Genomic DNA, 22,414 nt, shown 5'->3' with positions numbered 1-22,414 from the left:
TGTTATTTGTATAAATATTTGATATTTTTATACATATATATATATATATATATATATATAATATGTTCAAATTGATGTACATATCCATCACATTTTAATAGATTTTGAATGTATTTAATTTTTTATTTAATTATATTCTGTTCATTTTTAACTGAGCATATAATCCAGATAAATAGAACGATAGAACAATAGATAGATAGATAGATAGATAGATAGATAGATAGATAGATAGATAGATAGATAGATAGATAGATAGATAGATAGATAGATAGATAGATAGATAGATAGATAGATAGATAGATAGATAGATAGATAGATAGATAGATAGATAGATAGATAGATAGATAGATAGATAGATAGATAGATAGATAGATAGATAGATAGATAGATAGATAGATAGATAGATAGATAGATAGATGACAGGAATGGTTCACACTGATTTTATCTGGTTCTATTTCAGTTCTCAGCTCTGCTTCATGCACTAGTTTGGAGACGTGTGTGAGAAAGTTGATTTGCACAAACACAGCTCCAGACGTCCATATGTTGCCATAGTAAGGTTGTATTTCCTAATGGGGTGCTCTTATGAATCACACCAATGGGACAGACGCTCGACCGGCCTCACGTTCATAACACCTGATGAGAACCGTGACCCTAAAAGGAGAGAGCTAAGCCAATCAGAGCGCAGCTACTACTACATCCCGGCCAATCAGAGCGCGGCACGGGGGAGAGAGTTACCCCTCAGCTGTTAAGCACATTTAGGGTTCGAGCACACATGCCAGCACACTGGCCCATTGACATATACAGTATTCATCCTGGAGAGAGCGAGGAGCCTCTAAGACGTTACTAAAACGAGACGGTTACGGTTGGTGGACATCTTTAGGCAGCCTGTGTTCGTAAAAAGCTGAATAATCAGAATTATATCAAGAGAGTGCTGACTATAGCCTCGTAAAGCCTGACACAACTGCAGCAAAAACCAGCCAGAGTGAAGAAGATTTGTGAGGAATTTATGCAAACAGTGCAGGAATGATTTGAAAATTGTGGGGATAAATTAAGACATGATTATGTGCCGTATCTTAATTATACAAACAGATGAACGAATGTCTAATTGTTTAAAACACATTCTAACAGTGGCAATGCATGCTACAACCTTTCATCCAAGTAGTGAAAAAAAGCACTTAAAAAGCAAACATAACAGATAAAAAGTAGCATAAAAAATATAAAGGGTACTTTTAAAAGCAGATGAACACTAAATATAAAAAGTATATATATATAGTATAAGTATATATTTAAAATAATAAAAACATATTTTATAATATACTTTATAAAAAGTAATATATATGCACATTATAATTTGTTATTTAAATAATCATTGCATGAATTACGCAAAAAGTGCTGGGTGGTGTAAATATAAACACTATTTGATTTCAAATAAATATTGAAATATGCCATTTTATACGGCATTTAACCCAGACCTCTTAAAGATTCAAGCTGTGGATGACTGGCGCTCAGCCCGTTATTTCTAAGGAAGCCTTTCTTAATTTTAGGGAGGCCCACTCCACCCAGAGATCAGGTTCATGGGTGGAGAGGGTTATTTTCTGGTTTTTATTTTTTCTCGTCTGCTCTTATTTGGGCTTGTGTGAACCCGATGCTCCGCCCCGGGCCCCGGGAGCCGGTCTTATTTAAAGCGGCTCCTCACCTTGTCTCTCTGTCCCAGTGGAAGCATCAGTCTTGTGATAACAACTTGGTGAGTCCTGCGAACAACCGGAGAAGCTGCTGCATCTGAAATCTCTTTAGGTCTTTGAGTTTGTGCTTTGAGGCGTAACAGTTAAGACTTTGCTTCTGGAGAACAGTTTTGACGATTACTCTTCTGGCGGAGCAGATCATCTCAGATTAGTGTGTGATTCGCAAGTAAACACTAGATTTAAAGGCGTTGCTCTTGAAGCATCAGAGCAGCATGAATGAAGCCTGACAGCTGCGAGCAGAGGACTCCTCGAGCCCTAAATAGAGCGTCTGTCCTCCAGTCAAACTCTAGCCTTTCTTTGGCTTTAGTTAATCCGGCTGGAAGTCTTGAGCTGCCACGAGGAGATATGATTTCACTAACCCTTCATGGGCAGAGCGCGGAGAACTAACACGTGTCGCTGATCGCGCTAGTCTATTATTATTTAGTTGGGTTAGGTGACTAAAGTGTAAAAATGTTTGGATAAAAGCATCTGCTAAATGCATTAATGTAAATGCAGAACCGGATCCAGCTGCGCAACGAACTAGTCATTTATTTTTACGATTTACGTTTTTATTTTAGCGTCAGTTAAAGTTTTAGTAGATTTTTATTTTTTATATATTTTTTTTTTATTCCTTTTTATGTTTTCTGTTTCATTTTAGTTAGTTTCATTAATTTAGATGGGTTTTTGTCAGTTTTTTTATATATATATTTTAATGTTTTCATTGTAATGTTTTAGTAATTTTGTTGCACGTTTTTGTCATTTTTATAAATTTTTTTGTAATATTTTGAATTTGTTTACATTTTTATTTTACATTTTCATAGTTATTTTTTAATGTTTTTTAGTTATTTTAGTCATTTTGATGCATTTTTATTAGTTTTCTTTTTATGCTCTCCATTTTCATTTTAGTTAAAATTGTTACATTTTGTTGTGCATTTTTTTTTTTTTTTTAACGTCTATATAGCTTTTATTCGTTTTTATTTCAGTTTTAGTTAGTTTGGTACTCTGGCAACTAGCTGAGGTAAGTTTTTTTTGAATATTTTATTTCAAGTAACTAAAGAACGATCTTTGACCAAACAGCAGTTAGCCTTAATCTGTCTCATTTTTTGGATTCAAATTAGACCAATTTTTATGCACCTGAGTTCAGAAAAGAAACCAATTAGATGACTAACTTTTAAGACTAGTCTAGGTGGTTTTATGTGCTCGGCCTCAGGATGTAAACTCAGTGTAGAAACCGTGTTTATCAGGACTTTTGGTCTCTGACTGTGGTGTGATGTTTCCTTCACAGACCAACCAGAAAACCAACCATGTGCGACGACGACGAGACTACCGCCCTTGTGTGCGACAACGGCTCTGGCTTGGTCAAAGCTGGATTTGCCGGAGATGACGCTCCCCGTGCTGTCTTCCCCTCTATTGTTGGCAGGCCCCGTCACCAGGTGCGAACACATCTGCAGAACAATCATTAGAGAGGAAATCCTCTCCTGGAAGGGTCACTAATCACGCTTCTCTCTCCATCAGGGTGTGATGGTGGGTATGGGTCAGAAGGACAGCTACGTAGGTGATGAGGCTCAGAGCAAGAGAGGTATCTTGACCCTGAAGTACCCCATTGAGCACGGCATCATCACTAACTGGGACGATATGGAGAAGGTGCGATTTTCACAGTCGAATTCTATAGTTAAATGCATGCATCTCGCATTGGACAAGGTGCGATTTTTAGTCGAATTCTATAGTTAAAAGCATGCATCTGGCATTGTGATTAACACAGTCATCTGTGCTGTTCAGATCTGGCACCACACCTTCTACAATGAGCTGCGTGTGGCCCCTGAGGAGCACCCAACCCTGCTCACCGAGGCCCCTCTCAACCCCAAGGCCAACAGGGAGAAGATGACTCAGGTACGGATGAAGAGTCTGATGGTTTCTCAGAGACAGAGTCAAAGTGCTTCATGACACTCGCCTGCTTTGCTCTTGCAGATCATGTTTGAGACCTTCAACGTCCCTGCCATGTATGTGGCCATCCAGGCTGTGCTGTCCCTGTACGCCTCCGGACGTACCACTGGTGAGTGCTTTTAACACACATTCTCTTATAATAAAGAGCCAAATCAATATTATAGTTAAAACATAAATGCATATTTTGGATCATGCAATTATGTAATTAATGCAATAAGCTGTAAGCTGTAGAAACTTCTTTCTTAAATCCAGTAGAATCTAATTTGAATGTTAAATTTAAAATCTAAAAATCTATTTTTTTTTTGCATTGGAATAGTTTCTTGCTTTAAGAGCTAAAATCATACTGTGTTTCATTGTAATTCCCTGTGATGTCCTGCAGGGGCATCATATGTGAAAACATCTCTTTTTTTTATTTAATTAATTTTGTGATATGCTGGAATCATATAACAATTATTATCATATACCATTATCGCTTTTATTAATACTTTGAATATGTTTATATATATTTTTTTAATTTTAGTTAAAGTTGTAGTAATTTAGTTGTGTGTTTTGTCATTTTTATTAGTTTTTTTTTAAATATCCTGAATTCGTTTGTATTTTTTATTTTCCATTTTCATTTCAGTTAAAGTTTTAGTCATTTGCCTGTGTCTTTTTGTACATTTTAATAGGTTTTTAATGTCTATAGAATTTGTATTTAGGTTTTAGTTATTTTAGCTCTTCAAAACGAAAATGGTGAATCTTGTTGCCTTGGCAACAAACTAGGCGATATGGCCCAAAAAAAAAAAAAAGATCACAATAAAACTTTTCATATCAGTCAAACATCAATACCGATAATTATCGGGAAAAATTTCAAGTCTTTATTTCTTTCGAGTTCAAATGCAGATTTTTTTTAAAGTGCTGTTTCGTTCCGCTTTTGGCGCATAAACATTACATCAAACATTTATCGAACTCTTTTTATCGTTTTATTGATAAAAGTTATATCGCGACAATTAGCGTTATTGTTTTATCGGCCAGCCCAAAAGCATTTATTTATATAAAGTAAAAAAAAATTATAGTTTTAGTTTTAGTTAACAAATTACTATAGATTACGTTTGTTTGTTTGTTTGGCATGGGTTATATACCGTATTTATCACTAGGGCTCTATTATTTATGAAACTGCATTTGCTTTAGTTTTTTGGACCACGGCTGCTGTGTGTTTATCACTAGCGCTGTATTGTCTATGATACAACAATTACACGCGTCGATGCAGTCTGTATTGTGTAAGATTAGCAGCTGGCAGGTTGACTGCTGTTGTCACGATTATTGTTAATTTACCCGCGCTGTCCTCCGCAGGTATCGTGCTGGACGCCGGTGACGGTGTGACCCACAACGTCCCCGTCTATGAGGGTTACGCTCTGCCCCACGCCATCATGCGTCTGGATCTGGCCGGTCGCGATCTGACTGACTACCTCATGAAGATCCTGACCGAGAGAGGCTACTCTTTCGTGACAACCGGTGAGTGGCGGTATAGTCTGCACGGGAGAACAGGTGCGAAATAGCAGGAGTTAACGCGCGACCCTTGCCTCTCCTCAGCTGAGCGCGAGATCGTGCGCGACATCAAGGAGAAGCTCTGCTATGTGGCTCTGGACTTCGAGAACGAGATGGCCACCGCCGCCTCCTCCTCCTCCCTGGAGAAGAGCTACGAGCTGCCCGACGGTCAGGTGATCACCATCGGTAACGAGCGCTTCCGCTGCCCCGAGACCCTCTTCCAGCCTTCCTTCATCGGTGAGTCTCGCTCGGATGGTCTTTCATTGACATGTACTGATCAGTGTTGTTGACTGAACGCCTCACCTCTCAGGTATGGAGTCCGCTGGTATCCACGAGACCGCCTACAACAGCATCATGAAGTGCGACATCGACATCCGTAAGGATCTGTACGCCAACAACGTCTTGTCCGGTGGTACCACCATGTACCCTGGTATTGCTGACCGCATGCAGAAGGAGATCACTGCTCTGGCCCCCAGCACCATGAAGATCAAGGTGAGATGCAGCAGACATGCATTCAACGATGCAACTCGAACAGAAAAGGTCATGGGTTCGATTCCCGTGAATGCATGAACTGATCAAACCTATAATGCAATGCATGCCAAATGCATTAATGTAAATATTTTTTAACTTCTAATCAATTTTGATTCAATGTAGTGTATACAGTTTAAATTGCACATTTGTAGAGATAAATAAGTAATTACATTTCTTGGTAACACTTTACCATAAGGTCCTATTATGTTTAACAAACAGCAATACATGTGTTACTTAATACAAATGCAACTGTTCATTCCAGCTCAGTTCCAAGTTAAATATTAGCAGATGCAACTTTTGATTTTAACAATGTGCACTGAAAAAATTGTTGTATAGAAACAATTTTCACTCAGAAAGGGCAAGTCAATTTCACTATTAGTTACAAAGAAATGGCAAGTAACACATTGAACTAAAAAAAAATGCAATCTGAAACATAAACCAATAATCTTTATTTTATTTACATCTTTTGAAAAAAAAAATCAATGCTTCACCGTGTATTAGTAAATGTTGAAATTAACGTGAACTAAGATTAAGAAACGCTTTAGAAGTATTTTCATTCTTAGTTCATGTTAACTAATGGAACCTTGTTGTAAAGTGTCGCCAATTTCTTTTAAAATGTAGTAACAGCTGCAGCTGTTGTAACATGTTAGAGTCGTATTACTCAGCGTTTAAGACACTAAACATGTCTCTGGTCTCTCTGTAGATCATTGCTCCTCCTGAGCGTAAGTACTCCGTCTGGATCGGCGGCTCCATCCTGGCTTCTCTGTCCACCTTCCAGCAGATGTGGATCACCAAGCAGGAGTACGATGAGGCCGGTCCTTCCATTGTCCACAGGAAGTGCTTCTAAACCAATAACAGTGTCTCAGTCTCAGCCGTACATTTGTACCGTCTCTTTTACTGTATATACATGTAATGTTGTAATAAAAACAGATAACTGATAACAGAGAACACTGTATTGAGTGATCACTCGCATGTTGTTTTTTTTGCATGACTGCATCAACCCAAAATGCATTAGATTAAATAATGCAAAAAATACAGAGGTATACAAAAAAGTGGCAGTGCCATGGTACACTGTTGATAAAAGCATCCATGGCATATACTATGGTACTGAATAATTACATACACCAAAGAATACCATGGTACTACCACAGAATAATTCCTAAAATAAAAAATATTATGCATTGCATGCTATTAAATATGTATGGACGCTTGTTTCTGCCACAGAATAAATAATGAAAAAAATAAAAATAAAAATTTGTTGTTTTTTTGCAATTCTGAAACATAAAAGTATAGCTAAAATAAATACATAAATAAATAATTGAGAGATATAAACTCAGAATTGTGAGATATAAACAAGCACAGATGAAAAGTCTCAATTGTGAGATAAAAAGTCATTTATTTGTTTAGTTTTTAGTCGATGGAAACTACAAAAAGGAATTTTGAGGGAAAAAACATGCAAGACTTTCAAGAAAAAGGTCAGATAAAAATCTGCTATTACCTTTTCCGTGGGCTTCCATATATATATATATTTTTTATTTTTTGGGAAATATTGGCCTCTGAAACATAAAAGTATAGCTAAAATAAATACATAAATAAATAATTGAGAGATATAAACTCAGAATTGTGAGATATAAACAAGCACAGATGAAAAGTCTCAATTGTGAGATAAAAAGTCATTTATTTATTTAGTTTTTAGTCGATGGAAACTACAAAAAGGAATTTTGAGGGAAAAAACATGCAAGACTTTCAAGAAAAAGGTCAGATAAAAATCTGCTATTACCTTTTCCGTCGGCTTCCATATATATTTTTTTTTTATTTTTTGGGAAATATTGGCCTGGTTTTACAGACAGAGCTTAGACTAAACCCGGATTAGGCCACAGATCAATTAGGACATTTAAGTAACTTTTATAAATATGCCTTATATAAAAACACTTCTGATGTGCATCTTGAGACAAAACAACAAAGCTGACATATTTTAAGATCAGTCCGACCAAGATCTTTCAGTTAAAACAGCCCAGACATGCATTTTAGTCCGGGACTAGGTTTAAGACTAACTAAGATACTGTGGTAGAACCGTGATATTCTTTATATATCATCATGTAAATGACATAAATGCTAAACTTGTAACATTCTGTCCAGGGGCTGTGGATGAAAATAGCCGTTGGCTAATTCTGGGACATTTACAGAAATGTTTTATTAATGCACAATGTCCCTGTTAACTAAACAAATTAAAAAATGGTACAAGTAAAACAAGAAAAAACAGGGGAAACAAACAAACAACAACTGGTACAATGATACCACTACTACCAAGGTATATGTACAAATGTAACCTTTGTAAAAGTAAGCTATGTTTCAATCACCAGATCATCGGAAACATATGGCACTAATATGGACCCAGCACTAGTGCTGACTTGTTGTGCATGGCTCTGTTGTTCAAGAAATGCATAATATTATGTTGCAGAAGCAAACGCGCATGTGTCGCTTTAACACGCGAGCATCTGCTGCGCCATCAATCACGCGAGTCACGCAGAGGACGGGGCGGGTCCAGCCCTCACGTGACTCATCGCGACCCAATCAGAGTGCAGGGAACGCGTGCGTGACGTACGCAGGGCGAAATTTGAACGTCTTTTCAAGAGCTGCCGTTGTTGTGAAGACGGGAGATAAAGCGGACGGACTGAAGCAGACACTGGGTTATACGGCGATATTTAGACTTTAAAGGCGCGTTTTCATGATATAAAATGAGGTTTAGGCGCAGCAGAGGCGGAAAACGAAACATGAGAGGAGTTTGGTGACTTTGAGCCGTTGTTTTTATTGAAATGTGTCGCGCGGAACTCTGAGGTAAAATAAGCTAACGTTAACCTAGCCGTCAGAGTTCGTGTGTTTAACACACCCAGAACCTTTATTTCGCTTGTTTTTAAACATAAAGCACCTTTTAGCTTAGTACCTCTCATACCGAGACGTTTTTATCCGTAATAATGAAGGTTTTGGAGCGAAATGTGGTTCGTCTGGCCGTCGTTCAGCATCTTCGCTCGGTTTATGGAATAAAAATCAAAAACTGGAATAAAAACCGAAACAAACAGACGTCGGCGAACACGGTGAGTTTATAAAACATCATGAAATGTTGATTTTATAATGGAAATGCTGCTCGTTCTGTCAATCTAACGTTACGGCGGTGTCTCAAATGTTAGTGAGCTTACTATGTAGACAGCATAGCCATTTTGTGGGTAACAGTTCAGCTGCGATGCACAAAATGCTGTATATTTGTCACATTCGTTAATAAAGAGGCATATACAAACCTCAAAATGCTGTGTAGAAAGGCAGATCACTAATTATTGAGATACCTGCAGCTATATCTCTGTGTTTTATGATTAATGCTCAGTATTCATTAGTTGGAGTTATTTTATGGTCGAAAATGGTCAAAAAATAGTTGAAAAGCATCGAAAATGGTCAAAAAATAGTTGAAAAGCGCATAAAATGGTCAAAAAATTGTTGAAAAGCACCTAAAATGGTCGAAAATGGTCAAAAAATAGTTGAAAAGCGCATAAAATGGTCAAAAAATAGTTGAAAAGCGCCTAAAATGGTAAAAAAAATAGTAAATAAAAGTTGAAAAGCACCTAAAATGGTCAAAAATGTGCAAAAAATAGTCGAAAAGCACCTAAAATTGTCAAAAAGGGTCAATAAATAGTTGAAAAGCACCTAAAATGGTCAAAAATGTGCAAAAAATAGTCGAAAAGCACCTAAAATGGTCAAAAAATAGTTGAAAAGCGCCTAAAATGTGCAAAAAATAGTTGAAAAGCACCTTAAATGGTCAAAAAATAGTTGAAAAGCACCTAAAATGGTAAAAAAATGGGCAAAAAATAGTTGAAAAGCGCGTAAAATGGGCAAAAAATTGTTGAAAAGCACATAAAATGGTCAAAAATCATGAAATGTTGATTTTATAATGGAAATGCTGCTCGTTCTGTCAATCTAACGTTACGGCGGTGTCTCAAATGTTAGTGAGCTTACTATGTAGACAGCATAGCCATTTTGTGGGTAACAGTTCAGCTGCGATGCACAAAATGCTGTATATTTGTCACATTCGTTAATAAAGAGGCATATACAAACCTCAAAATGCTGTGTAGAAAGGCAGATCACTAATTATTGAGATACCTGCAGCTATATCTCTGTGTTTTATGATTAATGCTCAGTATTCATTAGTTGGAGTTATTTTTGTCGCATGTTTGGGTCACATTTCATCTATTGATTGTTCAGAATATATCAAGTCACACCAATTCCTGTGCATGTGGTTTCTTGTAATACAAAGATGAAAAAAAAAAATCACAAAACACATTTTAGCATGAAGGCATGAGACATTACAGAACAAAACACCTATTCTGTAACAGGCCTGTGTTTATGGCTGTAAAATCACAGCAGGACATGTGATTAATTACTGCACACAATCAGTTTGATTCTGGTCTTATGAGAGTAATTTGTGTTTCTTCCGGTCAGCTGTGTGGAAATGCTGTTGATTTTCAAGCACACAGAGCTTCTCTTGTTCATGTTCTTCTCACCTGAACAGATCTCTCTTGTCTTTCTAGGTGAGGGTGTTTGGGGTTGCTCTTGAAGGTCTGCCGCACTGTCCTGTGCTAGACTACGGAGACGTGCCCTGGTAAGACCGAGTTAAACATTTACTTGCATACAGATGCCATTTATTATATGTAGAACTATCAGAATGAACCAAAAACAAAGAAAGAGTGCCCTGGTTGATTTGAGACTAAAACAAGTCTAAACGGCACCATTTATCAGCGACTGAACGATGCATAGACCCCACAGCAGTTGCTTTGGTGTGAATGGGTTTAAATGCCAGCTGATGGACACATGCATGATTGCTTCTCGAAGTGAAGATGTGTGCGGCACAGCTCTTGGAGTAGAGGAGTGCAGAAGATCTCTGGAATGTGGTTAAGCGTTTAGATGTGTATCAGCAAAATATGAACAAACAAAACATCTGCCAAATTATAAAATAATTTATAACAAACTGTATAAATATTTTGCCGGATACAGTTTGGACACATTTACCCTATATTATTATTCCCTATATTTTATTATTTTATATTTATTTGCTCTATTTTATTTCATATTTTATATACTGGCCCTTAGTTTCAACTTGCTATTTAATTTTACTTTATTTGACCTATATATCCTTATTTTTATATTTTATTAAAGAGCAAATAAATATAATTCATAATTTGCCCTTTATTATTGTTTTATTTTATTATTTTATATTTATTTGCCTTATATAATTTTTTTATTATTTTTTTTATTAATGTATTTGCCCCATTATTTCCCCGTTACATTAGTATTTTAGTTTTTTATTATTATTTTAGATTTGTTTATTTGCTCTATATTTTCTTAAAGTTTTTAAATATTTTAAATATTTTTTTTTTATTATACATACTTGCACTTAATTATATTTTTCCCATGTTGTCCCCACTTTTTATATTTGCCCTATATTTCCTTACATTTTATGACTTTTTATTTTATTATTATTATTTTTTTTGTGCTATATATTGTATTATTTTAGATTTTATTTTGTCTCTTTTATATTCATTCTGATGTGATTATTTTATGTATTTGTCCTATATTTCCTTGTATTTTATTATGTTTTATACTTTGTTATTTATTGGCCCTGCTTGTTATGTAGTGTTAATGCGTCTCAATCTGTCAGCTTTATAGCAGATGTTTGTACGAGCCTCCTGGAGCATTTGGACACAGAGGGCCTCTTCAGAAAGTCAGGCTCCGTCGTGCGGGTCAAGAGCCTCAGGGTGAGTGATCTCCACTTCGGTTCACCGGATCGGTTCTCACTGGTGGCATTATTTAACAGCGACCGTATTGTTTTGACCCTGTAGGCCAAACTGGACCAGGGCGAGGACTGTCTGCCCACTGCTCTCCCACTGGACGTCGCTGGACTTCTGAAGCAGTTTTTCCGGGAGCTTCCCGAGCCGGTTCTGACCTCTGACCTGCACAGTGCTTTCCTGAAGGCCCAGGAGCTGCCCACGGATGAGGAGAGGACCTCGGCCACGGTCCTGCTGTCCTGCGTGCTGCCCGACAGGAATTTAAACACACTGCGTTACTTCTTCAGTTTCCTGAAGAACGTCTCCCAGCGGTACGACGACAAATGCAGCAATGTCTCTGTTTGTCTCGAATCTCTTGTTATGCAAATTGCTGGCTTCCCTCTGAATAGCAGTTCTTTTCAGAAGCTCTTTTGTGTTAAGAGCCTCATGTAAAGTGTGTGTATTGCTCCGTTATTTCAGATGTGCTGAGAATAAGATGGACAGCAGTAATCTCTCAGTCATCTTTGCACCCAATCTCTTTCGCTGTGGAGACGGCGGCGACAAAATGAGCAGCAGCACAGAGAAGAGACTCAAGCATCAGGCAGCGGCTGTGCAGCGTCTCATAGATAACGCTCCGCACCTGGGTATGTGTGCCTTCCATATAATTACATTATTAAAACATTTGTTTTTAAAGCATGTTAGGGAGAGGACTGTTGTCTGTCTATCATCTGATTAATCTGTAAAGTAGTCAACCAATTCAATCAGGCATTCCCAAACTTTTTTTAGCAGCTTACAAAATAGTGGATATTTACTTGAAGTCCCCTGCGATTTAAAGTTAATATTTCAATAATTACACAACACATTTTCATGATTAAACTCATTTCATGGTTTTCTGGTGTTGATTAATAGTCACATGCAGGTAAACAAAGTTTCCATTGTTCCATTTTAACTTCTTAATTTGAAACATTTTTTGTTATTTTACATTCTTACAATTTAATAGATTAATAGCTTTTCATCTTCTCGTCAACCTCAGTTTGGGAAACCTGATGTAAATACATCACAGCCCTGCATCATATCTGCTGAATGAAATCCAGGTTTCTCACTAATTTTGAGCTGCTGATTCCAAAAATAGTGTCTGTTTTGCTCTTTCACGTCACACTTTCTCATGAAATCAGATTCATTTTGTAGCATTTTTGCTTTCGATAAGCATTTGTGGGGTGAAGAAGTATTTTATTCTTCTTTAATCAGCAGAAAAACACCACTATTAATATTTGATCAATTCTCAGCTCAGTTTTTTACATGTATGAATGATTCTGAAGACATTATTATATGCCTAATCCTGACTTCCACTCATTTTTAAATGACACATTTTGAATATTTCGTTTTAACATTTAAAACCTAAACTTTTGACATTTGACCGCTTTGGATATTTGTGACCCTGGACCACAAAACCAGTCATAAGGGTAAATTTTTCGAAATTGAGATTTATACATCATCTGAAGCTGAATAAATGAGCTTTCCATTGATGTATGGTTTGTTAGGATAGCACAATATTTAAAATCTGGAATCTGAGGGTGCAAAAAAATCTAAATATTGAGAAAATCATCTTTAAAGTTGTCCAAATGAAGTTCTTAGCAATGCATATTACTAATCAAAAATTAAGTTTTGATATATTTACGGTAGAAAATGTACAAACTATCTTCATGGAACATGATCTTTACTTAATATCCCAATGATTTTTGGCATAAAAGAAAAATGGATAATTTTGACCCATACAATGTATTGTTGGCTATTGCTACAAATATACCCCAGAGACTTAAGACTGCTTTTGTGCTCCAGGGACACATTTTGTTAAGCACTTTAAAGCTGATACATATGATTTGAAAAATCTTCATTCTTATTTTGTGAAAAACTGTACATGATGTAATTTTTATTATTATTATATAGGGATATTTCTGAACTCAGCATCATAAAATCAGCAGAATTTTTTTTTTTCAAGATGCACGAATATGAAATGGGATTGAAGCATTGATATGTTTCGTATGCATTCACAAATGTTCATCTGAATGACTGTGGGAGGAATTCTCATTAAAGCTAACCCACCTCACAGAGCTGTTATGGGTCGTTGTTTAAAGGTGTGGTTCCTCAGTTCCTGCTGGAGAAGGTTCCAGCCATGTTGGGTTGTGATCCTGGAGCGTTTTCTCCATCGTCTTTGTCTCTAGAAGAAAGTAACGCTCACTCAGACCTGAAGAAGAGCAACAGACGCAGTTTAGGAGGTAAGAACCATGTCTAAAGTCATAACATGTCCATGGGAAATCACATCACATGACCGGTTTGAAGGAAGGTGGATACGGTTAATAATGGTTTGAAGGCATATAATTAGTTAAATGGGTTTGTTTTGTATTCCAGACATGGTAAATGGAGCTCTGAATAGGTTTAAAACTAGTAGAACCCCAACAAATACCCCTCAGTCTGATGGAGCAGGTGGGTAAATGTTCTCATCAGACTTCACTGCTTGTAGATCAGCTGCACTCCACTCTTCACGTCCTACATGTAATGAACACGTGCCGTCTTGAAAGTTTCTTAATTATTGAGTTTAAGATGGCTTTGTCTGTGTCTGCTTTCATGCATCGTGTAGATGGGTCTCCGCTTGTTCTCGCTTTATTGTGACATGCCGTTGATAACATACAGTTTGATATTTCTCTTTCAGAGCTTGTAAGAATGTTTCCTCTACTTTTAAATCATTTCTGCTCGATTCTCAGTCAGTCACTCAAAGCTTGAACCTTTTGCTTTGAAAATGGCTTCTCTGTTTAATTTAGCTTTTCCTTTTGTGTTGAATCTGTAGTCGGAGTATTTACACTACTGGTCAACAGCTTGGAATAATTACAATTTCTTACTGTTTTTTTGAAAGAAGTCTCTTCTGCTCTAAAAATCTTAATTATTCCAAACTACAGAACAATAAAGTGAAAAGTCTTTTAACAAAAGCTCTCGTTCTTCTGAGTAAATGAAAGTGTTTTCCCTCAGTTTTCTCCATAGCCACTCCTGTCATCATGACTCCGAACTCCAAGCGTAAGCTTCCTCTGGAGTCGGCACAGAGTTATGGGTTCTCCAACAAGAAACGCAGGTCCATCAAGAAGAACCTGGGGCTGGAGCTGTTCCCGAACACTTTGTTTGGAGGAGCATCTACACCCGGATCAGGTGAGGTTTATGGCATACTGTAGCTCCAGGACTCTTGTGTGGCGTGTTTTTGGACGGTTCTGTGTGATCATCTGTTGGCATGATCTCTCAGCACACAGCGCAGCAGGAGCTCTGGACTCGTCTCACAGCGGTTTACTGTCTTCTGTGGGCAGAAACACTCGTCTGTCCTGCAGCTCTGCCAGGAGGAAGAGCAGACGACTGAGAGACCGCAGCGTGAGCAGGTATGACGCACTTTAGTATTCTCATCTGCATTTGAAGTGACTATTAGTTAACTAACCCTTAACCCTTAAATGCATGAATTTTTCGCCAATCATTATTGCATATTCGGGTCTTTAGCGACCTGGACCTAACTGCTGCAATAGCAAAAAACTCTCTTGATGTGTGACCCTGCAGCACAAAAGCAGTCTTAAGTCGCTGGGGTATATTTGTAGCAATAGCCAACAATACATTGTATGGGTCAAAATTATAGATTTTTCCTTTATGCCAAAAATCATTAGGATATTAAGTAAAGATCATGTTCCATGAAGATATTTAGTAAATCTCCTACCGTAAATATATCAAAACTTAATTTTTGATTAGTAATATGCATTGCTAAGAACTTCATTTGAACAACTTTTAAAGATGATTTTCTCAATATTTAGATTTTTTTGCACCCTCAGATTCCAGATTTTCAAATAGTTGTATCTCAGCCAAATATTGACCTATCCTAACAAACCATACATCAATGGAAAGCTATTTATTCAGCTTTCAGGTGATGCATAAATCTCAATTTCAAAAGATTGACCCTTATGACTGGTTTTGTGGTCCAGGGTCACATTTTAAGAACAATTACAGAAGAATAAAATAAAGCATATTTCGTTACCTTTTGAAACTTTTAAAATGAATCAAAGTAATGGAAATCGGTAGGAAGCTGCATTTTAAACTTTAAAATGTTGCTAATACAAGACATTAACATTTAGAGACCATATTGTGTTCCCTTCAGTTCCTTAAATGTTCTTTATTTGGTATTGAAAACATCTTAAATTCACCTTCACCAGACCTGCAGAAACATTTCAAAACTACTGTTTTTGTCTTTCAAACCCATTTCAAATTATGATGTGTGTCGTCTTCAGAGTCGAATCGGGGAAGGAAGGCTGTTTCTCGCCCAGAGTCGCAAAGAAAGAGCCTGTGAGAAAATCTCTGCGTCTGCGCTTCAGTCTGGGCAAATCCAGCCGAGAGTCTGTAAGTTCAGAAATATCATCTCTGTCAACCTCCACCAGAGACTGAACAATCAACCGCTCTCTCCTATGCATCTGTGATTTGTGTGTTTATAATTTGCATGATGGTGTCATCTAACTTTTATATAATATTTATTCATGGGTGAATAATATAGCACTTTAAGCAGCTATGTTAACAGAATTGAGAACTTTTTTTGCTATTAATCATGAGATCTTCAGTTTTCTCTTGCTCCATCTAGTGGCAGTATAATGTAGGTACATGCTGCTATTAATGATGCAGAAAATCTGAGGAGAATATAGCGAAATCAGTCCATGCATACAGTAATCACAATATTTTAATGTATTCTATAACTGTCTTGGTTTGAGGGTTTTACTCATGCATTTTATGAAAAAGTGAAAATATCACTGACCTCGATGTTTAATATGTTTATATTAAAATGGCTTTAGTGCTGCTGCTGGAAATGGTGCTTTCAGCAATCAAGAAAATCACATTTTTACACTTGTTAATTTTATGACACTAAGATAATTGATGTAATGTGATGTGTTTGTTCTAATCATTGTGTTCTCATTGACTTGCACATGTTGTCCAATGTTGTAACATTGTGACTTTACAAGAGCAAATATCTATTATTTTTTATAAAAACCAAATATTAATATTATTATAACAGTTTTTATTTTCCTAATTAAAATGTATCCTTGTGGTTTTGGGTCATTCCTTGCCATTACGGACATGGTCATTATTTTATGCATGTATATATGCTCCAATAAAAAAGACGATTGACCAGAAACACTTTTACTATCAGTATTTCTTCTGTCTTAATTCAACACTGACATGACTCAAACCACCACAAACCACTGAGAGTAAAAAGCAGCTGCCTCTATTTCAACAGAACGTCATTACACATTCACAACTGGGGCCAAAGGGGTCAGAGGTCATAGGTTGGCGCCTAGCGACACAAGAGAGCTGTTCTGGGTTTCACTTCACCAAGGAGCTCAGTCCGGCTGTTTTGAACAAGAGCCCCTCGAAAGGTCAGTATTGTTATTGACACGCTTTTGGGATTTTATGACGTTCCTCAAACTTTCCTACACGCTTGGCTAATTTTAAGCTTTGAAAACAGCGGTTTTGCCTGCAGGAATATTCCAGGTTAAATACAGTTATGCATTTACAGTGGAAGTCTGGAGCAAATGTACAACGTCTGCCGCTTGAATTGTCATTATAAGCCAGTGATATTGTGTGGTCATTATCATAAGGCCACCGATGCTGGACAGAACTTGTATTTGAGCCTGTAATATTGCGCTAAGAATACATAATCTGAAATTGTTTTTTTTTTTTTTCAAGTCAGCATTACATCAAAATTGGCCGTATTTACTTAAATTGACACTTCTGAACTTATGAATGATTCATGTCATCCAAAATAATTTTTTTTCGATGGATGTCATGTCCACTTGTACAGAGTCCCTTCCGACCATCCGTTTAATTGCACATGGATAAAATTACATGCAAGTCTATTTTTTTTATTTCTAATTATCTAGTTTTATTTGGAAATTCATCAGATTACAGAAGTAGAAAATGGGCTGCCTTTTGCATTTTCATGTTGACCTTAAAGCTGTTGACTATTTGATTTCTCATACTTTATTTCTTCTACACTATGAGTCAAAAGTTTGGAATAATTAAGATTTTGTTCATGTTTTTAAAGAAAGTCTCTGTGCTCACCAAATATGCATTTATTTAATCAACAATACAATAAATAACAGTAATGCGGTGTAGTATCATTACAATTTAAAATGTAGTTAATATGGTGATTTGCTGCTCAAGAAACATTTCTGATTATTTTCGATGTTGTGCTGTTTACTTGCACTTTTGATCAATTTAATGTCTTATTTGTTTTTTTTTTTATCTTTTACCAAATGTTTGAATGGTAGTGTAACAATTTCCACAAAAATATTGTGCAGTACAACTGTTTTCAACATTGATAACAATCAGAAATGTTTCTTGAGCAGCAAATCGGCATATTAGAATGATTTCTGAAGATCATGTGACACTGAAGACTGGAGTAATGATGCTGAAAATACAGCTGCGCATCACAGAAATAAATTAGTTTAACATAGATTCACACAGAAAACAGCTGTTTTAAATTATAATAATATTTCACTATTTATTAATGTATTTTTGATCAAATAAATGCATTTGCATGATGGTGTCATCTAACTTTTATATAATATTTATTCATGGGTGAATAATATAGCACTTTAAGAAGTTATGTTAACAGAATTGAGAACTTTTTTTGCTATTAATCATGAGATCTTCAGTTTTCTCTTGCTCCATCTAGTGGCAGTATAATGTAGGTACATGCTGCTATTAATGATGCAGAAAATCTGAGGAGAATATAGCGAAATCAGTCCATGCATACAGTAATCACAATATTTTAATGTATTCTATAACTGTCTTGGTTTGAGGGTTTTACTCATGCATTTTATGAAAAAGTGAAAATATCACTGACCTCGATGTTTAATATGTTTATATTAAAATGGCTTTAGTGCTGCTGCTGGAAATGGTGCTTCAGCAATCAAGAAAATCACATTTTTACACTTGTTAATTTTATGACACTAAGATAATTGATGTAATGTGATGTGTTTGTTCTAATCATTGTGTTCTCATTGACTTGCACATGTTGTCCAATGTTGTAACATTGTGACTTTACAAGAGCAAATATCTATTATTTTTTATAAAAACCAAATATTAATATTATTATAACAGTTTTTATTTTCCTAATTAAAATGTATCCTTGTGGTTTTGGGTCATTCCTTGCCATTACGGACATGGTCATTATTTTATGCATGTATATATGCTCCAATAAAAAAGACGATTGACCAGAAACACTTTTACTATCAGTATTTCTTCTGTCTTAATTCAACACTGACATGACTCAAACCACCACAAACCACTGAGAGTAAAAAGCAGCTGCCTCTATTTCAACAGAACGTCATTACACATTCACAACTGGGGCCAAAGGGGTCAGAGGTCATAGGTTGGCGCCTAGCGACACAAGAGAGCTGTTCTGGGTTTCACTTCACCAAGGAGCTCAGTCCGGCTGTTTTGAACAAGAGCCCCTCGAAAGGTCAGTATTGTTATTGACACGCTTTTGGGATTTTATGACGTTCCTCAAACTTTCCTACACGCTTGGCTAATTTTAAGCTTTGAAAACAGCGGTTTTGCCTGCAGGAATATTCCAGGTTAAATACAGTTATGCATTTACAGTGGAAGTCTGTGGGGCAAATGTACAACGTCTGCCGCTTGAATTGTCATTATAAGCCAGTGATATTGTGTGGTCATTATCATAAGGCCACCGATGCTGGACAGAACTTGTATTTGAGCCTGTAATATTGCGCTAAGAATACATATTCTGAAATTGTTTTTTTTTTTCAAGTCAACATTACATCAAAATTGACCGTATTTACTTAAATTGACACTTCTGAACTTATGAATGATTCATGTCATCCAAAATAATGTTTTTTCGATGGATGTCATGTCCACTTGTACAGAGTCCCTTCCGACCATCCGTTTAATTGCACATGGATAAAATTACATGCAAGTCTATTTTTTTTATTTCTAATTATCTAGTTTTATTTGGAAATTCATCAGATTACAGAAGTAGAAAATGGGCTGCCTTTTGCATTTTCATGTTGACCTTAAAGCTGTTGACTATTTGATTTCTCATACTTTATTTCTTCTACACTATGAGTCAAAAGTTTGGAATAATTAAGATTTTGTTCATGTTTTTAAAGAAAGTCTCTGTGCTCACCAAATATGCATTTATTTAATCAACAATACAATAAATAACAGTAATGCGGTGTAGTATCATTACAATTTAAAATGTAGTTAATATGGTGATTTGCTGCTCAAGAAACATTTCTGATTATTTTCGATGTTGTGCTGTTTACTTGCACTTTTGATCAATTTAATGTCTTATTTGTTTTTTTTTTTATCTTTTACCAAATGTTTGAATGGTAGTGTAACAATTTCCACAAAAATATTGTGCAGTACAACTGTTTTCAACATTGATAATAATCAGAAATGTTTCTTGAGCAGCAAATCGGCATATTAGAATGATTTCTGAAGATCATGTGACACTGAAGACTGGAGTAATGATGCTGAAAATACAGCTGCGCATCACAGAAATAAATTAGTTTAACATAGATTCACACAGAAAACAGCTGTTTTAAATTATAATAATATTTCACTATTTATTAATGTATTTTTGATCAAATAAATGCGGCACTGATGAGCAGAAGAGACTTTTCAAAAACATAGATGTGTCTATTTTGTGTTTTCTGTGAGAATATTGTTATATTGTCCACGTTTGCTTCACAGGCTCCAAGTTCATCAGTAAATCCGAGGATAACCTGCTGACCCCGCAGTGTGATTCTACAGACCACAGGAGCTCGTGGAGCGGAGACACTCCTGACGTCGGCCTGACCTTCCCACGGGATTCCTTCTCGGAGACTCCCGTAAGCATCTGTCTGAAGAGCAGCTACCGCTCCGAGCCCACCGTCATCGTGTGCAAACCTGCGATGGTCAGCATTCCCAAGCGCCTCTGCTGCGCCTCCAGTGACAGCAGCGCCTCGGATTCATTCAGCGAAGAACGCTCTCACACTGGACCCACGCTACTGAAAATCAAGCACGCTTTCGGCAAATCTGGCAGTGACCTTCACAGCATCGTTAAACCGCAGAACCACGACGAACCGCAAGACAGCCCTGGCGCAAAATCTGACGTGGGTTTGCCTTCGGAAACCTCACACAAATCGATGTCCGAATCCAGTGACTCGGATGATCACAATGTGACGTTTGGTCAAATCGAGATCGTTCCTTTGTCGCCTCTACATATAGACAGCGCTCTGTTTGACAGCGGACCGACACAGTTTGTGGAGACCAGCCCTGACGGGTCTCTTTGTCTTGAAAATGAAAGCAGGGCTTTCCTAAATAATGCCACTGGAGACTGCAGTCAACTGATCGATGCTTTAGACATCCGAAGTCCTGTGGCTTTCAGATTGGAGACGTCCAACAGAGTTCAATCAACTCCGTATGCAACAACGCAAACGAATGCCAATACGTCCCTGCCGAGCGAGCTCAAAGAGTCTTTATTAACAGATAAGACCGACGGTCCTCAAGATCAAGCGGAGATGCCACAGAACCATCCTGGAGCCACTGAAACGCGCCGAATGAGAGTTGCCGACCAGATTAAACTGTTCAACATGATGACGCTGAATTCACCCAACGCCAAAGCGCTCCGCTCTCCTCTGAAGTTCCAGCGCACGCCGGTCCGACAGTCCGTCAGAAGGATAAACTCTTTGATCGGAGGCCGGAAGGACACAAGGATGGGTTGGTGCGCCGCCAGTCGGATAAAGGCTGTAAGTTTAGAAAGTGGTTTGCAAACGTCCTCGAAACCCAAACCTCCAGTTCCTCCAAAGAAAGCAGCTGTCAAAGCGCTGGAGGACGTCACCAATAAAGCACCAAAGACAAAGTGTGACATGCTTTCGGCCAATAAGAATGCAGCAAATGAGTGTCCCAAGTCTGTCCTGCTTCAAGTGTCTGAAAACGATACCAGTCGCTATAGAGGTTCACCTAAAAACCCTCTTATGGAGGGAAGGCTGCTGTCAGCGATGAAACCCATTGATATATAAGTCGCCATAACTTTAAACTTTCTTCTGCAGATGTTTTTGAACTCTTGCATTCAGGGGTCTTAATTTATTTCGCGAAGGTGGGCTTTGATCATTTTACAGGTGAGTGATATTTTTACATTATGAGAAAATTGCTCAATTTGTTTCAGCATATGGATTGGATTTCAGGGTCGCTTTGGTTTGAACGTCAAACGAGAAGCAAACCCAATGTGATTTGAGGTCACGAATTTGAAATCCATAATTTTAGAATATGCTCGGTTATCTATTAGTTTTGCTGTAAGTGAAAAGACGAGTCCGTGAAAGTGTGAAGAGTGATGTTTATGCAAGAATAGTTCATGAGTGTATTCAGAGTGAAAATGGATGTTTGTAGATTAGATCAGAAAAGGTTGGATTTGCGAAGTGGCTTATTTACTGTTATTTATGTTTTATGCAAAAGCTTGATTTTCATTCAAAAGGCCTGAAAGACAACGTTCATGGTGTAACTCAAGGAAATGTATGTTAAGCAGTATTATGGTCTTATGCGATTATCCTCAATGCTGTTGTTATTTTTCACTCATTTATGAGGATGTTGGTCTACTTTTGTACATGAAGTGGTCAAACTAAACTGTTTTTCTGATGTTTTGAAGTTCCTTTCTTCACCACTTGGTGGCGCACTTTGTTCTACAGGACCAAGATTCGGTATTAAAGTTCATTGGTCTTACATCACACTATTTGAATGGTTTTACTGCCAAACAATACACAGCAAAAAGATAGTTGGGGCTAAAAGTAAACTTGACTTCAAAATGTT

At 37.0% G+C, this 22,414-nt stretch overlaps 2 protein-coding genes across 3 annotated transcripts; both read left to right on the top strand.

Annotated features, from left to right (window-relative positions):
• Window positions 1–1,648: 1,648 nt before the first annotated feature.
• LOC107687214 (actin, alpha skeletal muscle) lies at window positions 1,649–6,668 on the top strand. Its single transcript, XM_016484454.1, has 9 exons — window positions 1,649–1,744; window positions 3,007–3,154; window positions 3,237–3,365; window positions 3,501–3,611; window positions 3,690–3,774; window positions 4,998–5,159; window positions 5,238–5,429; window positions 5,503–5,684; window positions 6,427–6,668. The coding sequence occupies exons 2-9, from the start codon at window positions 3,026–3,028 to the stop codon at window positions 6,568–6,570; spliced, it is 1,134 nt and encodes a 377-aa protein (XP_016339940.1). The 5' UTR covers window positions 1,649–1,744; window positions 3,007–3,025; the 3' UTR covers window positions 6,571–6,668.
• A 1,607-nt stretch (window positions 6,669–8,275) lies between these two features.
• LOC107687213 (rho GTPase-activating protein 11A-like) lies at window positions 8,276–22,275 on the top strand. Of its 2 annotated transcripts, XM_016484452.1 has the most exons (12): window positions 8,276–8,818; window positions 10,301–10,371; window positions 11,428–11,524; window positions 11,609–11,865; window positions 12,014–12,177; window positions 13,669–13,809; window positions 13,943–14,017; window positions 14,558–14,731; window positions 14,823–14,952; window positions 15,844–15,952; window positions 16,839–16,977; window positions 20,321–22,275. In XM_016484452.1, exons 1-12 carry the CDS (start codon window positions 8,699–8,701, stop codon window positions 21,628–21,630), a joined length of 2,787 nt encoding a protein of 928 aa, XP_016339938.1. In that variant the 5' UTR covers window positions 8,276–8,698; the 3' UTR covers window positions 21,631–22,275. The 2 variants fall into 2 exon arrangements, with proteins under 2 accessions (XP_016339938.1, XP_016339939.1); XM_016484453.1 differs by lacking the exon at window positions 13,943–14,017 and having other exon boundaries at window positions 8,277–8,818.
• The last annotated feature ends 139 nt before the right edge of the window (window positions 22,276–22,414 follow it).

The sequence above is a fragment of the Sinocyclocheilus anshuiensis genome, unplaced genomic scaffold (assembly GCF_001515605.1).
Source record: "Sinocyclocheilus anshuiensis isolate Anshui unplaced genomic scaffold, SAMN03320099.WGS_v1.1 scaffold1569, whole genome shotgun sequence".
Classification (NCBI taxonomy): Eukaryota; Metazoa; Chordata; class Actinopteri; order Cypriniformes; family Cyprinidae; genus Sinocyclocheilus; species Sinocyclocheilus anshuiensis.
This window is presented reverse-complemented; position numbering and strand designations above follow the sequence as displayed.